The sequence below is a fragment of the Mycosarcoma maydis genome, chromosome 1 (assembly GCF_000328475.2).
Source record: "Mycosarcoma maydis chromosome 1, whole genome shotgun sequence".
In the NCBI taxonomy this organism is placed as follows: domain Eukaryota; kingdom Fungi; phylum Basidiomycota; class Ustilaginomycetes; order Ustilaginales; genus Mycosarcoma; species Mycosarcoma maydis.
This window is the reverse complement of record NC_026478.1, coordinates 805,861-824,077: the sequence shown is the minus strand read 5'-3', so window position 1 is coordinate 824,077 and position 18,217 is coordinate 805,861. Positions and strand designations below refer to the sequence as shown.

The window sequence follows — 18,217 nt, the reverse complement described above, 5'->3', positions numbered from 1 at the left end:
GAGATTATACATACCAACGTGTACATCGAGGTGTGAGACCGAAGCGTGTGATGTGCACGGCTTGGTGATGACGATTAAAAGTTGCCCAACCTGTACCCGCCCAGTGTGGGATGGAACGACGTAGGCAGTGCACTGGCGTTGGAGCTGGTGTGGAAACCCGGTGCGGATGGTGCGACACGCGGATCGCCGCGGCCGGCGCGACCGGCTGTACCGACTCCAGCGTACGCGCACGGAGGCAACGTCGAGTGCGTCAGCTCCGCATGCTGATTAGCGCCAGCCAGCCCGGCACCAAGACTGGCCGGACTCTGCGTATCGTTGCGGCTACCAACATCACTGGCACTTCCCACCACACTCGGCTCAGCAGACCGCTTAAACAACCCGGCCTGCTCCAACTCGCTCGAGTAATCCTTACCCAACAACTGCGCTACGATCTTAGCCTGACCTACGCCGAGCGGGTAAGTCTCTCCATACTTGATAAGACTCCAAAAGATGAGCTCTAGATCGTCCCTCAACCCAGCCAATTGGCCATCTGGATCGATCTGTGCACGCAGAGCTACATCAGTATCCAGTGCGAATTCCAGCTCGTCCTCCAAGCTATCGCTGAATGCGTGCGTTGCAACCTCAGCAGCCGCCACCGCCGCTGCCTCGTCATCGATCGCATCGGAAGCCGAAGTGTCCAAACCCACTCCCATAGCGTTGTACGTAGCACCAAGACCCTTGGTGCTCGACGACGACGGCGAAGCTGCACTCATACTGCTTGATGAAACGGCAAAGCCCGCCTCAGCCGCACGTGCCGCCAGCTCGGGATGAGCGCGTCGCACCTGCAGATATGCCTGTGCCGCCTCTCTGCGCGTCTTTTTGTACTGTCGCGTCACCGATCGAGCCGCAAGCACAATCATTAGCGTCATCAGCGACCCCACTTGAAGCAGATCGACACGAGCTGCGATAAACACCTTGAGGATCTTGATGATGCTCTGTGCTGCCTGAGCCGATTTTCTTGCCGAATCCGCGACCCGATGCGCTACAGGCTCGTGAAGCGAGATGCAGCTGCCGTGCATGAGTGAATGCGCCAGCACCAGCTGGTTCGTCATCAAACTGATCTGCTTCTGTGGTCGATAGTTGACACCATCGTTCAAAAACGGCGGCTCCTCTGAACCCGAACAAGGACGAAGCGTATGGTCAAACGACGCTAGATCGCGCCATTTCGCAGGAAAGCTTTGGATTAGCGCCGTCACCCAGCCGTCAAGCTTGTAAAAGTTGGGCGTGAGCACATCCTGAACCGAAGCGTCGATGGGCAGCCTCGACATGTGGCTGACACACTTGGAGTGCAGGATGACCGCCTTGAGGTGGAGGATGGCAGGATCGTGGTGACCATCGTGGAAAAGGTCGGGCGACTCGAGCGTTTGCCTGCGCCGATAGACGAGGTCGTCGGTGCCGTTGATAAAGTCATCAAACGCGCCCGGAAGTTCAGTCTTGATGTCGAGATCATCGATGCTCTGCGCCCAATGCGTCGATGAACAAGCGGCGCGGTCGCTGTAGAGACAGTTCCAAAAGAGGCGCAGACGTTCTTCATGCTCGAGAGGCGTGGCAGCTGGCTGCTTGAGAACGGCACGATAAACGGCTGGCTTGGGCTGCGTTCTGCCCGGTGCAGACTGGCGCCCACGATTTTCAGAGGCAAACGTCTTGATGGAAGGCAGGCGGTTGAGCTCCATGCCCTTGAGGAGCGAGCTTACGTATCCAGAAGAGAACCAAGCCTCGATGGATCGGTCGTTGATGTAGTAGTAGGCGCAGAGCAGCGCCTCGATCTGAGCTGCCTCCTCGAAACGAGCCTGCTGGCATGCCTGTTCACCGAGCGCCTTGGCCCTTTTGGCGTGGAAGGCAGCAGCGGCCTTGAGACTGGCGAGCCTTTCGCCGGTAGCCGCACCTTGGAAGATGTTTTGACCAGCAGCATCGGGAGGCATGTCGACGCCGCGAAGGCGAGGATAGGCCAAGGCAAAGATGCCGTGCAGCAGACCGAGACTAGGGTATCGAGGGTGTTGCGGGCCCAGCGAGAGCCTCTCCATAAAGCGGGTAGGATGAAGAAAGAGCGATTGCGCAGTGGCCTTTTCAAAGTAGGTACAAACCAACTGGTTGACGAGGTTGGGAGGAGGAAAGTCAGCAGGCCAACTGGTGACCATAAGCTCGAACAAGGGATTTCCGACATTGTCGAGGTCCATCTGTTCCTGGATCGAAGTGACCTTGGCCTGTTTGTGAGCCGTGTTGCGCGGGTCTGTACGAAGGTCAGCGGCGTGTGGAGAAGAATAAGCAGCGCCGCCGAGCGCAGGATCGAGAACGTCAAAGTTGGCAGCGTCCGCACCGGTAAGGCCATTGGCAGCAACGGCAGCGACGGCCTGTTGATAGTCGAACGAGGCCGAGAGAGGAAGCGGTGAGCCGTTAGAGGGCCCCTCTCCGGATGGCATGCTTGTGGCAAGCATGTGAGCGATGGCAAGCTCGTCCTTGGATGGATGGCGGCCGGAAGCGTCGACGCCGCCCTGCTGCTGATCCAAAGGCTGATGAGCGCCATTGAAGACGCCAGTGACCTGAGCGAGACGCTGCTTGAGCTGCTGAATCTCTTGCTGCATCTGGATGAATTGTTCATCAGCAGCGTCGTCGGCGCGCTTGCGCTTTCGGAATGCAGCAGGCATAGGTGAGCCGTCGATGGGAGGGAGTGCCGAGGCAGAGGGAGAGTTGAGAGCGATGGAGCCGTCGGGATCATGTGCAGAGGTGGAGACACGGGCCGAACGGCCTGAGTTTCGCTGGGAGATAGGCAGGTAGACACAAGGCGGCATGGACTCGGGTAGGTTTTCGAGCTCGGCGCGGACGGCGGGATCCTGAGCTTTTTTCTTGTTCTTGGCCTTGTTCTGGGCCATGCGGAACTTGATTTGCCAACCCTTTGCACACTGACCACATACGGGCTTCTGGCCATCGCACTTGAGCTTGCGAGCTCGACAGCTTTGGCACGCCTTGTTTCTGCCAAGGTGCGTGCCAAAGGGAGAAGCGGCCGTGCCGGGGGAGGCGGACTCGGAAGCAGAAGCGGAAGCAGCGGCGGCGGCGGCAGCAGCAGCAGCAGCAGCGGCGGCGGCACTGGCTGGCGTAGTCATGAAGCCTGCAGAGCTGGAGGAGGAAGACGTGTGAGGATCAGCCATCTGAATCTTGCCTGCACTGGCGGCTGCGGCAACGGCTTCAAGGGCAGCTCTAGCCTCGGCATGAGAGTCGCGCACAGGAGTGGCAAAATTGATGGAGGAGGACGCGTAGGAGTGAGGAGGTTGATAGGAAGCGTTGTGTGGGTCGAGCTCGTCCGGATCTCGCTTCAAGGGGGTGTGGTCGTGATTCGGAGGGGAGCCATGGTCGTAGGCAGTAGGTGGAGCGTCATGGCGGTTGTATGCGTCATCCATGGTTCACAAAGAGGGCGGCAACTCTCGACAGCGCCAATGACAGGGTGTTGCAGGAAGCGCGCGTCAGTGTCGACGTGATGCCAGATGCGAGCAACGGCAAGGTGGCAGAGAGAGCGGAGGAAAGAGAGGGCGAGGTAGGAGTGAGCTTGGACGGGTGTGTGTGTGTGTGTGTGTGTGTGTGTGTGTATGAGATGGCAACCTCTGAATGGCCACCGAAACGAGTGAATGGATAGAATAGGCTTGAGAGAGGGGTGGATGCTGGGAAAGAAAGAAGCAAGGGTGCAAGGTAGCGAGCACATCGGATTCGGGCACACGGGAATCGGACAAACGCTCGCTTTAAAGGCTTTGTAACAGTCTCCGACGTGAGAGCGAGGCGAGAGGACGACGAGAGGACGAGAGGAAAACACGAGACAATTCGCCTCAGCACACCAGTCAATTCGAATTTGGCTCGGAGTGGATGGATTTTTTTTTTTAACTACAATCATAAGTCAGACTCACAAGTCACGATAGCGAGTCGCGAGTGGATGAATCGCGAATGAATGCAGTTTACGGTTCACAGTTTGTGCACGTTGTTGGATGATTTTTCACGATTTACGATTTGCGATTCGTGATTGAGAAGCGACCGACCCGCCAGACCATTCTTAATTCACATAAACTTGGTTAAGTTAACTAGTCATTCGCGATTTCACGCGTTCATTTTAATATATATATATACGAATCCTGAAATGTCGACGCTCGGACATGATTCACGATTCACGAATAATAAATCGTGGTTATGCCCTTTTTTAGTCTGTTGAGCACGACACGGGACAGGGAAAATGATGTTCAGTGTTAGACTCAACAGGTAACAATCAGTTGGTAGAAATTCGTGCAATCACGAATCACGAATCGTGAGGTGTGTGTCTGTGTGTGTCTGTGTGTGTCTGTGTGTGTCTGTGTGTGTGAGTCAATGGTGAATCACGAATCTTGAATTGTCCAGGCTCCGACAGGTCTGTCTCTGTGGCTCCAGTCAAGAGTCATAGTCACGAGTTGCAGCAGCCGCCACGCGGAAATGCAGAGCGCTGCTGAGCTGCGTTTCTCTTTCCGCTCGATTTCAAGTCTAACTCGTGACTAGTTCAGACGCCGCCTTACACAACCACAAACAAGCGAACCAGGCGCAGACAAGGCCGGAGTGCGGAGCCAAAAACCAACCGTGAATCGTGAATCGTGAATCGTGAATCGTGAATCGTGAATCGTGAATCGTAAATCGTAAATCGTAAATCACGAATCGTGAATGTCAAGCACAGCAAGAATCTCACACTCGTGACTCTCTCTCTTCGCTCTTGGCCTTCATCTATCTCTACTGTCGTCGACCTCGCTTGACGCTATCAAACTGCCTTAAACGCCATCGAACTGCCTTGGACGCCATCTACGCCCCCATTCTCTTACCTCGGTGCGCCCCGTACTACCTCCTTCTGATCCGATCAACGAGGCTTACCTATCTCCGCTAGCAGCGTGCCGTTTCCTCCACCATGCTCGTCGACTCTGTTTAGAACTTTCTGTCCCCCTGGTGCACAACACTACCGCTTCTCTTCTCTCTGAAGTTTACCAACATGAACCGTTTGCGTGCTGCTACTGCCAGCACCCCCTGGCTGGTCTCCCTGCTGGCTTGCGTTCTGTTCATTATTGCAACCCTCGTACACGCCCACATTTCTCCACAGCAGCAACTCCAACCGCGCCAGCCTATCGCTCGTCCTGCTGCCGTCACACCGTTGCCAAGCTCATTCCAAGATGCAAAGCCTCTACCTCAACATGTCCCTCATCCGTCTCAACCCCATGTCTTTGGTCGTCAGGCTGAATCCAGCACTCCCTCTCCTGCTACCACCACTTACTCAGAACTTCCCACAGCCGCCATCACCATCGATGGTCAACCACCGCTCACATCCGCCAGCGACCCTCTGCTCGCTCTCATGCCCGACTTTGCCTTTAGCATGCCTGCCCAGATCGTCGTTGACGGCATCAACATTGCGCTCATCTCGGTGCTTCTCATCCACCTTCTCTTCACCGTCCAGTACCATTTCCCCCTCAGCCGAAAAAACTTTTACCTTCAGATCTCGAGCTCACTCATGCTCCTCATCAGCTTGAGCGTCACTCTGCACATTGTCCTCACACAACTTGAATCCGAATCGCAACGTTATCCGTTCATGTTTCCTTACATCGGCATTCAGCTACCACCAGGTGACGATTCATGGACCAAACTGCAGGAGGTCTTCTTCCTCCTCATGCGCGCCATCACCACTGCGCTAATCCACATCACCCACATCCAGTTCCTCACCCTCCTCTTCCCCTCGGCGCTCGAAGCTCGTCTCATCCTTTGGATGCTCGGTCCGTTAGCCATCATCAACTCGGGCATGGAATTCACTGGCCTTGCCGATGACAGCGATGCAAAAACCAACGATCTCGGCGATGCCATTCGCAACATCTGCAACAGCACTTTGACCCTTCTCTACACAACCGCCTTGCTCATATGGGGTCTTCTTGTCAACCGACGGCGAGCCTGGCGCGCTGGCGGTGGCACCGCTGCATTTGGCGGTGGCTCGGTCGGCCTTGCCCTTATCAACACAGCCATTAGCTTCACCGAAATCAAGTACGACCGTCTCTGGTGGCTTCCCAACGTCTGTTGGACGCTCACCATCTGGCAAAGTTGGCTCGGTTTCTGGTGGTGGGTCAGCAGTGGAATGGGTATCGGCGAGGTCGAGGATCGTCAGGAACGCCTCGAACGTAAGCGCAAACGCGAAGAGCGCAAGCGGCGCAAGCTCGAGAAGCAGAAGCACAAGCTTTCCATGCTCGAAGCTGCCGAGCTCAACAACGTCGAAGCACACAGCTCGCAGCACGATTCCAGCTCCATCCCTGGCTTCAGCGGCTTTCGCCGACGCATCAAGGATCGTCTTGTAGGCGAGCCCAACGCATCCGGTACCCTCACGCGTCGCCATCGTCGTCATACCACATCCGCTGACGGTATCGAGCATGACAGCGCCTCACCAAGTACCAATAGCGGCTCCGCAATCGACGCCACTGACCTCAACCAGATCCGTGTTGCCACGCACGATCAACGCGAAGTCGGCCAGACGCGCGACGCTTCCCCACATGGTGCACCTCTCACCGAGATTGCCATACACAAACCACGCGACGGCGGCGACCAGGATGCGGACGCAGCCAACGAGCGCGATGCAGATGCTGAAGCTGACGCTGATGCTGTCAACATTGACGATGGCAGAACCACCGCTGGAACAGGCTCCGGTTCAAGCGATACCAATCCCACCTCCTCATCTGCGCCCGGCTGGATCTCAACCGCCGCACAACGCTTCGTGGACAACCAGCCCAACTTTATCAAGGCTCGCTTCCGTCGCTTGCGTCTGGCGCACATGGCAGCTGCGCGTCGTGCTGCATATCAGCAGACGGCGCTGCGTGAGCAGGTGCTCAATTCTTCGCGGACAACCGGTCCCGGTCTGCGTCACATGATGTTTGATCGACCCAGCTCAACACGAACGGGCATGAACAGCAGCACTGACATGAACGCTGCACCTGAGCTCTCATCAACGCTCGGCCGTTCAGCTTCGCTGGGCACAAAGCCCACCCAAGACACCGAGACCGTCTCGACTGCCTCTTCGCTCGGCGCTACTCGTGAACCAAGAAGTCAGAGCACTGACCCTGAGGATCTGCCTCAGCATCGTAGCTCTACAAATACGCGCAACTCGGCCGCCCTAGCCTCTCTTCGCCAAGGACGCATCAACGAAGATGAAGTCGACGAGCTAGAAGGGGAAGAGTCACCTACCCTGCGAGCCACATCCCAGAACCGCTCGCCTGTCAGGCAAACTTGGCGTCCGACCAATCTCAGGTCAGGATCGCCCGCTTCAAACCGCGCTGCGTCGTCTTTGGCCCAGGGAGCCGTAGTTACCGAGGCGGGGACCACCAACATGACTGCCCGCAATCGTGTGTCGCGACCGGAGCTTGCTTCGCCAAGCGTCACTGCAGGCACCAGAGATGACGACTGGGAAGATGTCGAAACGTCGGCTCCAGTCGGACGCGCCGAAACCGCTGCATCCACGCAGAATCCTCGGCGTTCCACCTCGCGCAATCCAAGGGACCATGACAGTGATGACGAGGACGCAGGCGATCCGAGCTGGTTCTGGCGCGGCGGTCTTCGTCAAATGCGTTTGCGAGATCGCACCACTTACGATTGAGCATGCATTACATGTTGCCCTTTTTCTTCGCAGCTTTGCTTGATACCCCCCTGCGCGCCAGCGTACGCTTCCTCGCCAAACCCACCCTGCGTTCTGTACCACTCTGTATTTGTATATCTTGTCTTTTCCTATTTCAACTCTTGCAGATGCTCTGCTCCCATGTAGATCAATCACATCTGCCTGTTTGCTCATCGCGCCCTTGAGAAGAAGAGCTGTGTTTCACCAAGATCCATTCACGATTCACCGTGCAAATCACGAATGTGAGGACGGCAAAAGCCGTAGCGCAAGACGAGGCGAACTTTGATCAGGATAAAAGCACAGGCTCAGTCGAGATGTCGTGTGCTGAGCTTTTACGGGCGGTAGGCGAGTGAGTGGATTTTAGGCATCTGAGCCTCCACCTCAGATTCACGATTAGAACAGCGTTTGTCAAAAAACGTCGTCAAGTCGTCAGTCACGAGTCGTGACGTGAGTCGTGAGTTTTGGGCGTGCACGGTGCAGTGCGAAGAAGTCGAACAATAACTCGAATCCTTGACGATACATTACCTTCCGACCATCATCTCTTTCTACACCGATATAGCTCTAGAGGCTCAGGTGCTGTGCCAGAATTCCTCAGCAGCCATAAAAAGAGCAACAAGACTTTCACCTTTAATTGCCTCCGTTGACTACAGTATTTGCTCCTGCAACGAAAGGACAGCCGATGAAAAGATCGCTCTCTCCGTCTCCTGCTGAACGCCTACCAGACGCTTCATCCAAGCAACAGAAAAGCACCAGCCCCTCGTCCCATTCCAACATGGCCTGTCCGCATCTCACTGCCGCCTTTTCGGCGTTGACGCCACCTCGTCCTTCGCAGCATGTTCACAAGGAAGAGTGCACACTCTGCTTTGATGACCAAGATGGGCCCAACGGAATCGATGTCTGCTTGCTCTGCTTCAACGGCGCATGTACCGGCAACGGCGATCGCGAGCATTCACGTCTGCACTATGAAAAGACGCAACATGCCCTTGTCGTAAACATCCGCCGAACACGTCGTCCGACCCCTCCGGCATCACAAGCCGAAGCTTCGACAGTGCCCAAGAAGCTGGCGATCGCTGCCGAATCCGATGCCGACAAGTACGACTACCACACGGTCCCGAAATGCCTTGCTTGCGATCCCACCGGGCACGGCAAGGAGCTGCCCATCACGGACAAGCTCGACCAAGTGATTCGAGGCGTCATGACTGCCATGTCTTCGGCTCAGCAGAGCGAAGTCAAAGCCTGGGAGGAAGAGATTGTTGCTTGCCAGCACACACGAGAGCTCGTACAGCCCGGAGAACAGATGAAACTCGAGCCTTCAGGGCTTGCTTTGTGCGGCAAGTGCGAGCTCACCTCGAATCTCTGGCTTTGCCTCACGTGTGGTCACCTCGGCTGTGGTCGAGCTCAGTTTGGTGGCGTGGGCGGCAACAGCCACGGTTTGGCGCATTTCCAAGAGACTGGCCATCCAGTCTCGGTAAAACAAGGCACCATTACCGCCGAAGGTAGCGCAGACATCTACTGTTACGCGTGCAACGATGCTCGCATCGACCCCAACCTTTCACAACACCTCTCCCATTTCGGCATCAACGTCATGGACCTCTCCAAGACTGAAAAGAGTATGACAGAGTTACAGATCGAGCAGAACCTCAAGTTCGACTTCAACATGACCGGAGATGACGGCAAGGTGCTCGAGCCTGCCTTTGGCCCTGGACTCACCGGCCTGCGCAACCTAGGCAACAGCTGTTACATGGCATCGGTTTTGCAGAGTGTGTTTTCCTTGTCCGCATTCAAGACGAGGTATGGGGATGCCTACCGCCCGCATTCGCTTGCCTGCACCAATATGCCAGCCACATGCTTCGAATGTCAGATCACCAAGCTTGCTGATGGCCTCTTGTCTGGGCGCTACTCGTATCCTCGCGAGCCAGACCAGAGTGGCAGTGCATGGATTCACGCAGCTGGAAGCGCAGATGAGCAACAGCAGCAGCAGCAATCGCTGTTCCAGAAAGGCATTCGACCAAGCATGTTCAAAGCCTTGGTCGGCAAGGGACACGAAGAATTCTCGACCATGCGACAGCAAGACGCTGACGAGTTCCTCAAGTACCTTGTTGGAGTCGTGCAGAAGGAGAACCGCAAGCTGGCATCGTCCGGCTCGTCTTTGCACACGGACGACCCAACGACGGTGTTTGGGTTTGGGTTGGAGCAGAGGCTCGAGTGCAACACGTGTCACAAAGTGAGGTATAGCGTGGAGCGCCAAGATGCTGGACTCAGTCTGCCGGTGCCGATCCGACGGAAAGCAGCTGAGCAGCATGTGTCGGCTGGCAAGCGGCCTGTTGAGGGACTAGGCGCCGCCGAATCTACTGTCTCGAACTCAGAATCTGCTTCTGCATCCGCGGTTTGCAACGACGCAGAGGAGTACGAGCCGGTGAGCTTGGTCGAGTGTCTCGACCTATTCACGGCACCGGAAGAGCTGGAATACAACTGTCCGTCGTGTTGCACCAAAGTGACGGCGACCAAGCGGACGCTGTTCTCGACATTCCCTGATGTGCTCGCGCTGCAAGTACAACGATTCCAGCTGCTCAACTGGGTACCTCAGAAAGTGGCGGTTCGCATCGTCGTGCCGATCGACACGCCTCTCGATCTCGATCGGTACCTTGGCCGTGGTAAACAGCCACATGAAGAGGAATTGGGTGAGGACCAAAGTGACTCTTCGAGTGCAAATGGTGGAGAGCCAGAGTGGGATGTGGGTGTGTTGTCGCAGTTGACGAGCATGGGGTTCGCCGAGATCAGGTGCAAGAAGGCAGTGCTAGCTACGCGGATGGGCGATGCGGAGAGTGCGATGAACTGGCTGTTTGCGCATATGGACGATGCTGACATTGACGATCCAATCGACTTTGGCGCCGAGTCGAAGCGTGATGCGGGAGTTGTAGGGGCCGACACGTCGATGCTCGAAGAAATGGGGTTCAGCGCGGCGCAGGCACGAAAAGCCCTGCGGTTGAATTCGAACAATGCCGAACTAGCCGTTGCGTGGCTGTTTGAAAACGCACATGATGCAGGCCAAGACGAGCATGATGTACCAGAGGCTCGTGCAGCCGTCGAGGGCTCGACGAACTCAAGCGTGATTCCAGGCAATTCCCAACTACCCGCCACGTACACCTGCACCAGCTTTATCAGCCACAAAGGCCCCAGTGTTCACAGTGGACACTACGTCGCCCATGTCAAACAGCGCGATCACACCTGGGTCCTGTTCAACGACGAAAAGGTGGTCAAGGCTCCACTCACTTGCACTGTCAAGCAACGCGACAATGTCGGTGTCGACGCCTTGAGTTCGCACGCCTACTTGTACTTTTTCCAGCGGTGTTAGTCGAAGGAGCTGCAACCGCAAACGTTCACGATCCACGGCCTTGCCAGGTGCTATCTTTCTTGTACCATGTCGCTTGTAACCACATTTCAAAGCTCAAGCGCAGTTCAAATGCAAATGCAAATGCGAGTGCGAGTGCGAGTGCACAGACTCAACCGTGGGCACTCTGGGTAAATCACATGTAAGAGCTTGAGATTGGGGATTGTGTTTCTCGGTCAACCGAGGACCTTTCGTAGCGCATCTTTGCGTTCGGGAACGCTGATTGACGAGACGGGACACGTTGCGTGCTGTTCGACGTAATTGAACGCGCACGTGTAGCAGAAGACGTAGCCGCTCGGAAGCACGGCTGGGTTGTTGATGGGCATAGCTCCGCAGAGTGGGCACGAATTGTGGATCAACTTTCTCTCGTTGGCCGATGCGCTAAGCAGCTTTGGATGCGTGGGTGCATCTGTGGGATCTTGGCAAACACGGTCGATGAGGCTACTTGAAAGCGCGAAGATCTGCGGCAACTTGTACTGCGGTAATGTATCACGTATAGTCTGCGGTACATGGCCTAGTACTCCCCGTTTCAGATCCGGCAACAGCGTTGCAGGTGCGTCCAACGTTGTCGTCGAAGAAGCTTGCGTTGCACCGGCCGAGGTCGAGTTCGAATTCCCACGTCGGCGTCGAGGGTTATCCGCACCATACCACCATTCCAGAAACTTGAACAAGAATATACTTGCCGGTAGACCGTACTTGAGCGCTTCGAACAGCATCCCCGGAACCAGTTTCAAGACCACCGCCAAGAACTTGGTAGGCTGTCGCACCAAGCTCGGCATGTTTTTCGGAAGCATCTTTCGTCGTGGACCGTCGTTGGGCCCTACGCGCCTGACGTCAACCCTCATGAGGCTCAACCACGGCCTCCAGTAAGGCGTCTTATCGAACAGGTATCGAACGTTGTACGTCAATAACCAGAACTGGTATAAAGTCTTGAAGTAAGGATATGCTGTTTTGAACACTTGCATAAGCGTGGTTTCGAGTCTTTTCATCAGAGGTTGACTTGAATCCTGGAAGCTGGGAGCGGACGTGCGATCGTCACCGAACAAGTTGGCCGTATTTGTCAATCCACCTCCGTTTCTCTCCCAGATGTCGTCCAACTTTGCGCGCAGGTAAGGCAAGCCTACCAAGAACAATAGACTCAACCTGATCTCTCTCTTTCCCAAAGATTCGGTTTTTGCTATACTCAAGCTTGTGGCACGAGTGACGCTGGATCTGCTAAGACCCGGTCGTTTCCTGCGTCGAAGGCCGTAGAAGTTTTCCGAGAAGGAGCTACCCCATACGCGAAGGTAGTGAGATTCGACGGCTGTCATGAGCAGAGCGTAAACTTCATCGAACCAATTAACGATTCGCAGTAGGTATCTCGGATTTCGTTGTGCAAGAACAGCGACGACGTAGCGTACCGCAGGTTTGATCAGCTCCGAAAGCTGTGATTGCGCTGCCAGCTCGAAGAACGACGGATGTAGTGCGTCCGATGACGACGTCTGAGACGCTGTCGGATCCACTGAAGTGAGTACATCCATCCTGAACAATTGCCTCGTCGAGCTCAACAGTGCTGTGTCAATCCGAGACTCGCTGCTTCCACTGCTACTCTGCTTTCTATCTTGCTCCGACACCGTTTGCGTTAGCGACGTGAAAAGTGCACCGTCCTCGTATCCCAGAGATACCAAGTGCCGTGTATCTGAGCTACAATCCTTGTCTTCCTCCCATAAACCGTGTATCAGCGTAGAAACGAGCTGAACAGACAATCTCGAGCACCGTACTTATCGATGACAGGCTGGATGTGAAAGAACAAAAGATACATCCACCATCAACCCCCACACGACTCGTGACTGTGCACATCTCCACAAATTCACGATTCACGCACTCACGACTACGAATTCACATATTCACGATTCGTGATTCGTGATTCGCTCGGATGTCACGCCTCACCTGTTACCGGACGAGCCTGCCCATCCGTCATCCAGCATCAACGATTCGGTCTAACAAATCTCAACTTGGCGCATCGTGCAATTCGCATCACATCGTAAATCTCAATCGTGATTCACCTCTGCCGTCAACGCTTCGGTGCTTCTCACACGGCTGCATACTGACTCTGTCCACCATCGTTGGTAACTCGCTTTTGGCGTTAAACGTTAGAAATTGAACGTGTCACGACACCGAAAGACAGGGTGACAAGGAACAGCAAGGTGCAGTGGAGACGTTGTGTCGACAAACGAACCAAGGCTCGGATCGCATAGCTCGAACAGGCTAGTTGGTGATTGTGGAAGCGTTTTGCCTCAGCTTCGATGTATGAGATCCAAACGTGACAATGAGGCGGATCACGCTCAATGTTGTTCGCCCATGCTACGACGGAAGGGATTGTTTGGGTTCATGATGCGGCTTGGTGGCACTGCTGCTGCCGAAGCGAACCCTGACGATCCGGGGACGGCGGGTGCGCTCGCGTGAGCATCGAGGGGGGGTGTCGTCGTCGTTGTCGAGAACGAGGTTGCATGCTTTGCCGAACCCGAAACTTCGGGCGGAGGAGAAGGGTATCCATGCTGCGAGCTGATGCTCGGGTCGTGTTGCTCGGCCAACACCGAGCCCAAGCCTGCGATCGGCTGGGGGACAGGTACAGATTCGGGCGCCGCCACCAATCGGAGTGGTCTCGCTAATCCGCCCGATTCGACAGGCATGGGTGATGGTGCAGAGTCGGAGGAGGATGGCAGCATTGGATCTGCATCGATCAGCTCGCGGAGCTCGTCCATGGTCGTTTGCGAAAGACCGAGCGCTGCCGGATCCACATTACTGACAGGCGGCAGCCTGGGCACCGTTGGTGCATCCGCAGCAAGGGGCGACGATCTTGCTGCGTTGCTGCTTGATCCCTCGCTCTCCTCCAAGACGGATTGGGCAGCCCCAACTGGGAACCTGTTTGCTGCGCTGCCGCCAGCAGACAGGTCGTTGGAGGTCGACAGGCGTGATGAGGTGGCCATCGAGCCTTGGGTTGCACTTGCTGCCGCAGCGGCGGCAGCTTTATTTTTCTTTTCTTCCTCGGCCTGTTTGCGCTGCTGTTCTTCGTGCTCGAGCAGGCTGAGGCGCATGGCCTCCATGATCATAGCTTCTTCCATGTCCTCTCCATTGCCCATTCGCATGAGCCTTGCAAGCTCGTGCACACCATCATTGGCTCCGCGGCTCGGACGGCTACTTCTCCTTCGAGATGTGGCCACTGGTGCTGCACCTGGCCAATTCTGACCGTCATTCAGGATGATACTGCCACCGGGTCCGTTGAGATTGATTCTGCCGCTCTCGGCAGCAGCCGCTAGATCGGCACCCATGCGAGACGAAGAGATGCCAATTGGAATCAGACGATCGCCTACTTGTCGCATGATGACGCGACGGTTGGCGCGACGAGCCACAGCGGCTTCTGCCTGGGCGAGTTTTGTATGCCAGTCCGGTCGCACCTGATCCACTGTGATAACGCTCGGGTCATCGGCTGCGAGGATCTTCTTTTTGCCGGTGCCCGTTACGGCCGCACCGCCAGTGCCGATGGCCATCTCGGCGAAATTGGCGGCGTCTGTGGCATCGTTAGGACTGTCGCCGCCACTGGCGCTGGAACGTCGTGCATGCTCGATCGACTCTGGTGGGGTGTATGTGACGCCGAAGTCGGGCTCGACACAAAAGGGACAGGAGCGCGGCTCGGACGAAGGTGGATTGGTCGAAGTGGGATCGGCACGTTTCATCTGCACAAAGCATTCGGTGCAGATGGGCTGGTGGCAGCAGCGAGAAAAGTTGAGGGGGGTGGGATAGTTGAGAAAGCAGATGGGACACTCGCTGTTGAATTTGCTGTCAGCGAGTTCATCTTCGTCGTCGGTGCCCTTACAGAAAGGAGCGAGTCGACGGTCAACGATGCTCTGGCGCACGAAATGCTGGTCGTAGTCCTTGGGACCGGTGTAGACGCCGTAAGGAACGAGGCCACCTTGATCGACTTTGACCGAGTCTGCCAGATGCGCTGGCAGAGGCGGCGGCGAGGGAGGGCGCAAGCTGGCGGCGGAAAGGGAAGCGATCATGTTGGCCGATACGGAAGGTGACATGCCGCGGGATGAGCTTCGCGTGTGACTGGAATATTGGGCAGCAGACGAGCCGGCAGCGCCGGTCTCCTTGGTCTGTTGTTGACCCATGCTGACCACACAAACCTTTCCACGGATGTGTAGGTGCGACACTGATCTCCTTAGCCACGTCTAGGATGCACTACTCGGGCCATCCGATTGACTGAGAAGGGGACGAATCAAGTTCCAGGACGATCAGATGAGAGCTTGGAGACAACGATCGAGGGTGCGGCGCAGTCAATGCGGTAGAGAAATGCAGCAGCACAGAGGGTCCTTTTCAGCCTTTTGAAAGGTTTGATCTCAACGCTAGTGTGTCGGAAAGAGCGTAGCGGGCCGTTGCGGTCGTGTGATCGTATCGAAGCCAGACTTGGTGGACGTGACAAGCACCAGCAGCGATCGGAGGTTCCGCTTGAAATCGACCGTGTCGTTACGGTTCGGTTGGCGAGCTTGTAGAATGTGCTGCAAATGTCAAGAAACGATGGCTTGCGCCTCGATGAGACTCGTAACGTTGGGAATGGCAGTCGAAAATGATTGCTTTTGCGATGCTCGAACTCGGCGGCACGATCGAACGATGTAGCGAGAGGATCGAGAGGAGGGATGTTTGTCGCGGTATGAGGCAGGGTTAGGTGAAACGGGGAGGAAGGGTTGTTTGCTCAGGATAACAATGTCGAGAGAGACATGAGATGCAAGGAGCGGAGCAGGAAAAGCTGATAAAGTGGAAAGTGTGGAAAGGGGGTCAGAGAAATGCAGTGCCTGTCTGTGATTCGTGATTGTGATTCACGATTGTGATTCTTTGCAGCTCAGATGCCGGTGCTCAGCCAAGAGGGTGAACTTGACAAGCAGAAAGAAGCATCTTAGGTGGAGAGAGCGACGCGCGACGAGGCTCACGCAGAAGCGGCCAAAGAGGCTGAAAGACCGCCTCTCGTAACCACTCACCACTGTGAAGCACAAAGCAATCGTGAATAAGTTGAAGTCGGATTTGTACGATTTTCAAAGTGCCTGAAAGTGCGGCGGCTCCACAGCGCGACGTTGCAACCGTGAACGGTGAACCAGCGGCAATCACAAACGTGTTGATCCACTATCGGCATTTCAACGGTTGCGCGTAAGCTAAAATCACGAAAATGTCAATTGAGTCATTGAATGGGTTACGGCAATCCAACATTCACGATTCGTGATTGTTGATCTGTCGGCTCGTCTGCCCACCGCCTCTAGACAGCGGCAAGATTACTCTTCCCGGACCCTTGCTTCCAACGCACTGTCGTGTGTGACTGCTCTGACAATGATAGTCACAGATATTGCGTAAAGGATTGCGCCACACACTAACTTACATGTGTCGAATGAATCCTGTCTCGTCGTTGTTCCTTGATCTTCGCATTTCGCAGGGTTTGACACGACGATCGGCTCCTTCCACTCACAACTCGTCGCCATCGACAGCAATCACATTCAAGATTCGTGACTGGTTTCGGCCATTTCCTCCAGAAGTATTCATAATTACCCACCTCTTTTTCCCTTTTAGGAGTATTTCGAACCACGATTCGTGATTCGTGCTGAATCTGTGTCATCCTGTCGTCATAAATCCATGGACATTCACGATTCATGATCAGTGATGATTGCATCACGCTGCCTTCTAATGTTGCTCACGACTCTCCTGCCATTGCGCAAGAAAATGTCGAACTTATGTACGTGTCTATAGTTAAAGACATCGCTATCGGATATCCTAAGATTTCCAAAATGTGCAAAAGAAAATGTGTTAACTAAGTTATCTGTTAACTTACGGCTCTGTGCCAAAGTTGCCTGAGCGGAATGCCAGCGGACCCTGGAAATTCTCGAAGCAAAAAGGCGGTGGGTGTTCTTTGATCAACTGTCTTCCTCACGCGACCTGGCTCTCGCGGCTATAACAATTCAGCTGCTGTCAAGGACTACACAACCATGCGGGTTTGGATCTTGCTTCCTCCTCTATGGAAAGCTTGCAAAGCTGCTTATGATGAGCCAAGCCGTCTGCGCAGCACTCTTCCCGACAGCTTACTTTAGTCTTTGAGACATCTGTGCTCCAGACTGTGCAGAGCCATCCTCCTGTATTTCATCGTTTTCTTCGGCTGAAACGACTGAAACGAGTCGAATGCGGCTTCGGTATGGCGCAAGTCTTGTCGCTTGGTGCTCGCGGGGCCCAAGGTGGATCTACGCCTTTACAACGGCTTCCTTGTACAGGTGTTCCAGACATGAAGGTATCCTCAAACAAAGCTGAACTACGGCGAATTGGCGCCCGCCACATGGCGAGATTTGCCATCAGGCGCCGCTTCTTTTCTGTCCTTTCGCGACCGGAAAGTAGCACATGGCAGCTTGCAGCTTCGTCGGTGATCAGATGCCCAACGGCCACGCCATAGAAAAGGTAACTTAGCTCCAGACCATAGCTAGCAGCAGCAGATCCTTGACAGTCCTTCCAGTGGTATTTTATTTGAATGCCAACGACAATCGTAAACGGAGGTGCCTCATTCAGCCGGCTCTTCAGCCAGCTCCGTCTACGACTTGGTTTCTCGCGCCTTCTCGTGTCTTATCGGTCGGTCAGTTATTGAAGGTCAACTACACGCAACCCAATAGAGGCATGAACATTAGTTAACTTAAGTTAACTTACCCTGAAACTTGAAACGTGAAAATCCAAGACAAGTAAGTTAAGTAACATCAAGTCAAGAGTTGTAATCAGAGTCGGTGACAAAGAAGCATAACCTAGTCACAGTGTGGTCGGTCTCTGATTAGAAGCTCTTCGCAAGAAAAGCCGTGGACCTTTGAATCATTAACGATTTGTGACTGTGTCAAAATAGCATTAAAATACTTGTAAGCGTGGGTTTGGGGGAGGAAATTTGAACGCTAGCAAAGTTTTGTATTCACGTTGGAGTAGTCACGAATGTGAGCAAGTGCATAGGGGCTGTAGTAAGTCTGGTGACAACTTTGGACTCGCGCTTTCTCGTTTCGAATTCATAATAAGTTATTTGTGATTTTATTGTTATATACAGTCACGGCTTCAGCTTGGCGCGCGTGAACTCGTTCGTTCGCCGCTCACCACTGCCTGCA

General features: G+C 54.8%; 5 protein-coding genes across 5 annotated transcripts; 2 read left to right on the top strand and 3 right to left on the bottom strand.

Annotated features, from left to right (window-relative positions):
• Positions 1 to 74: 74 nt before the first annotated feature.
• Positions 75 to 3,434, bottom strand: UMAG_00300 (uncharacterized protein; the record flags this gene model as incomplete). Its single annotated transcript, XM_011387910.1, has 1 exon — positions 75 to 3,434. The coding sequence occupies one exon, from the start codon at positions 3,432 to 3,434 to the stop codon at positions 75 to 77; it is 3,360 nt and encodes a 1,119-aa protein (XP_011386212.1).
• A 1,592-nt stretch (positions 3,435 to 5,026) lies between these two features.
• Positions 5,027 to 7,657, top strand: UMAG_00299 (uncharacterized protein; the record flags this gene model as incomplete). The annotated part of the gene is made up of 1 exon (XM_011387909.1): positions 5,027 to 7,657. The coding sequence occupies one exon, from the start codon at positions 5,027 to 5,029 to the stop codon at positions 7,655 to 7,657; it is 2,631 nt and encodes an 876-aa protein (XP_011386211.1).
• Positions 7,658 to 8,447: 790 nt separating this feature from the next.
• On the top strand, positions 8,448 to 11,030 carry UMAG_00298 (ubiquitin-specific protease UBP14; the record flags this gene model as incomplete). The annotated part of the gene is made up of 1 exon (XM_011387908.1): positions 8,448 to 11,030. The coding sequence occupies one exon, from the start codon at positions 8,448 to 8,450 to the stop codon at positions 11,028 to 11,030; it is 2,583 nt and encodes an 860-aa protein (XP_011386210.1).
• A 212-nt stretch (positions 11,031 to 11,242) lies between these two features.
• UMAG_00297 (ubiquitin-protein ligase peroxin 12) lies at positions 11,243 to 12,586 on the bottom strand (the record flags this gene model as incomplete). Its single annotated transcript, XM_011387907.1, has 1 exon — positions 11,243 to 12,586. The coding sequence occupies one exon, from the start codon at positions 12,584 to 12,586 to the stop codon at positions 11,243 to 11,245; it is 1,344 nt and encodes a 447-aa protein (XP_011386209.1).
• An 804-nt stretch (positions 12,587 to 13,390) lies between these two features.
• UMAG_00296 (uncharacterized protein) lies at positions 13,391 to 15,220 on the bottom strand (the record flags this gene model as incomplete). The annotated part of the gene is made up of 1 exon (XM_011387906.1): positions 13,391 to 15,220. One exon carries the CDS (start codon positions 15,218 to 15,220, stop codon positions 13,391 to 13,393), a length of 1,830 nt encoding a protein of 609 aa, XP_011386208.1.
• Between the last annotated feature and the right edge of the window lie 2,997 nt (positions 15,221 to 18,217).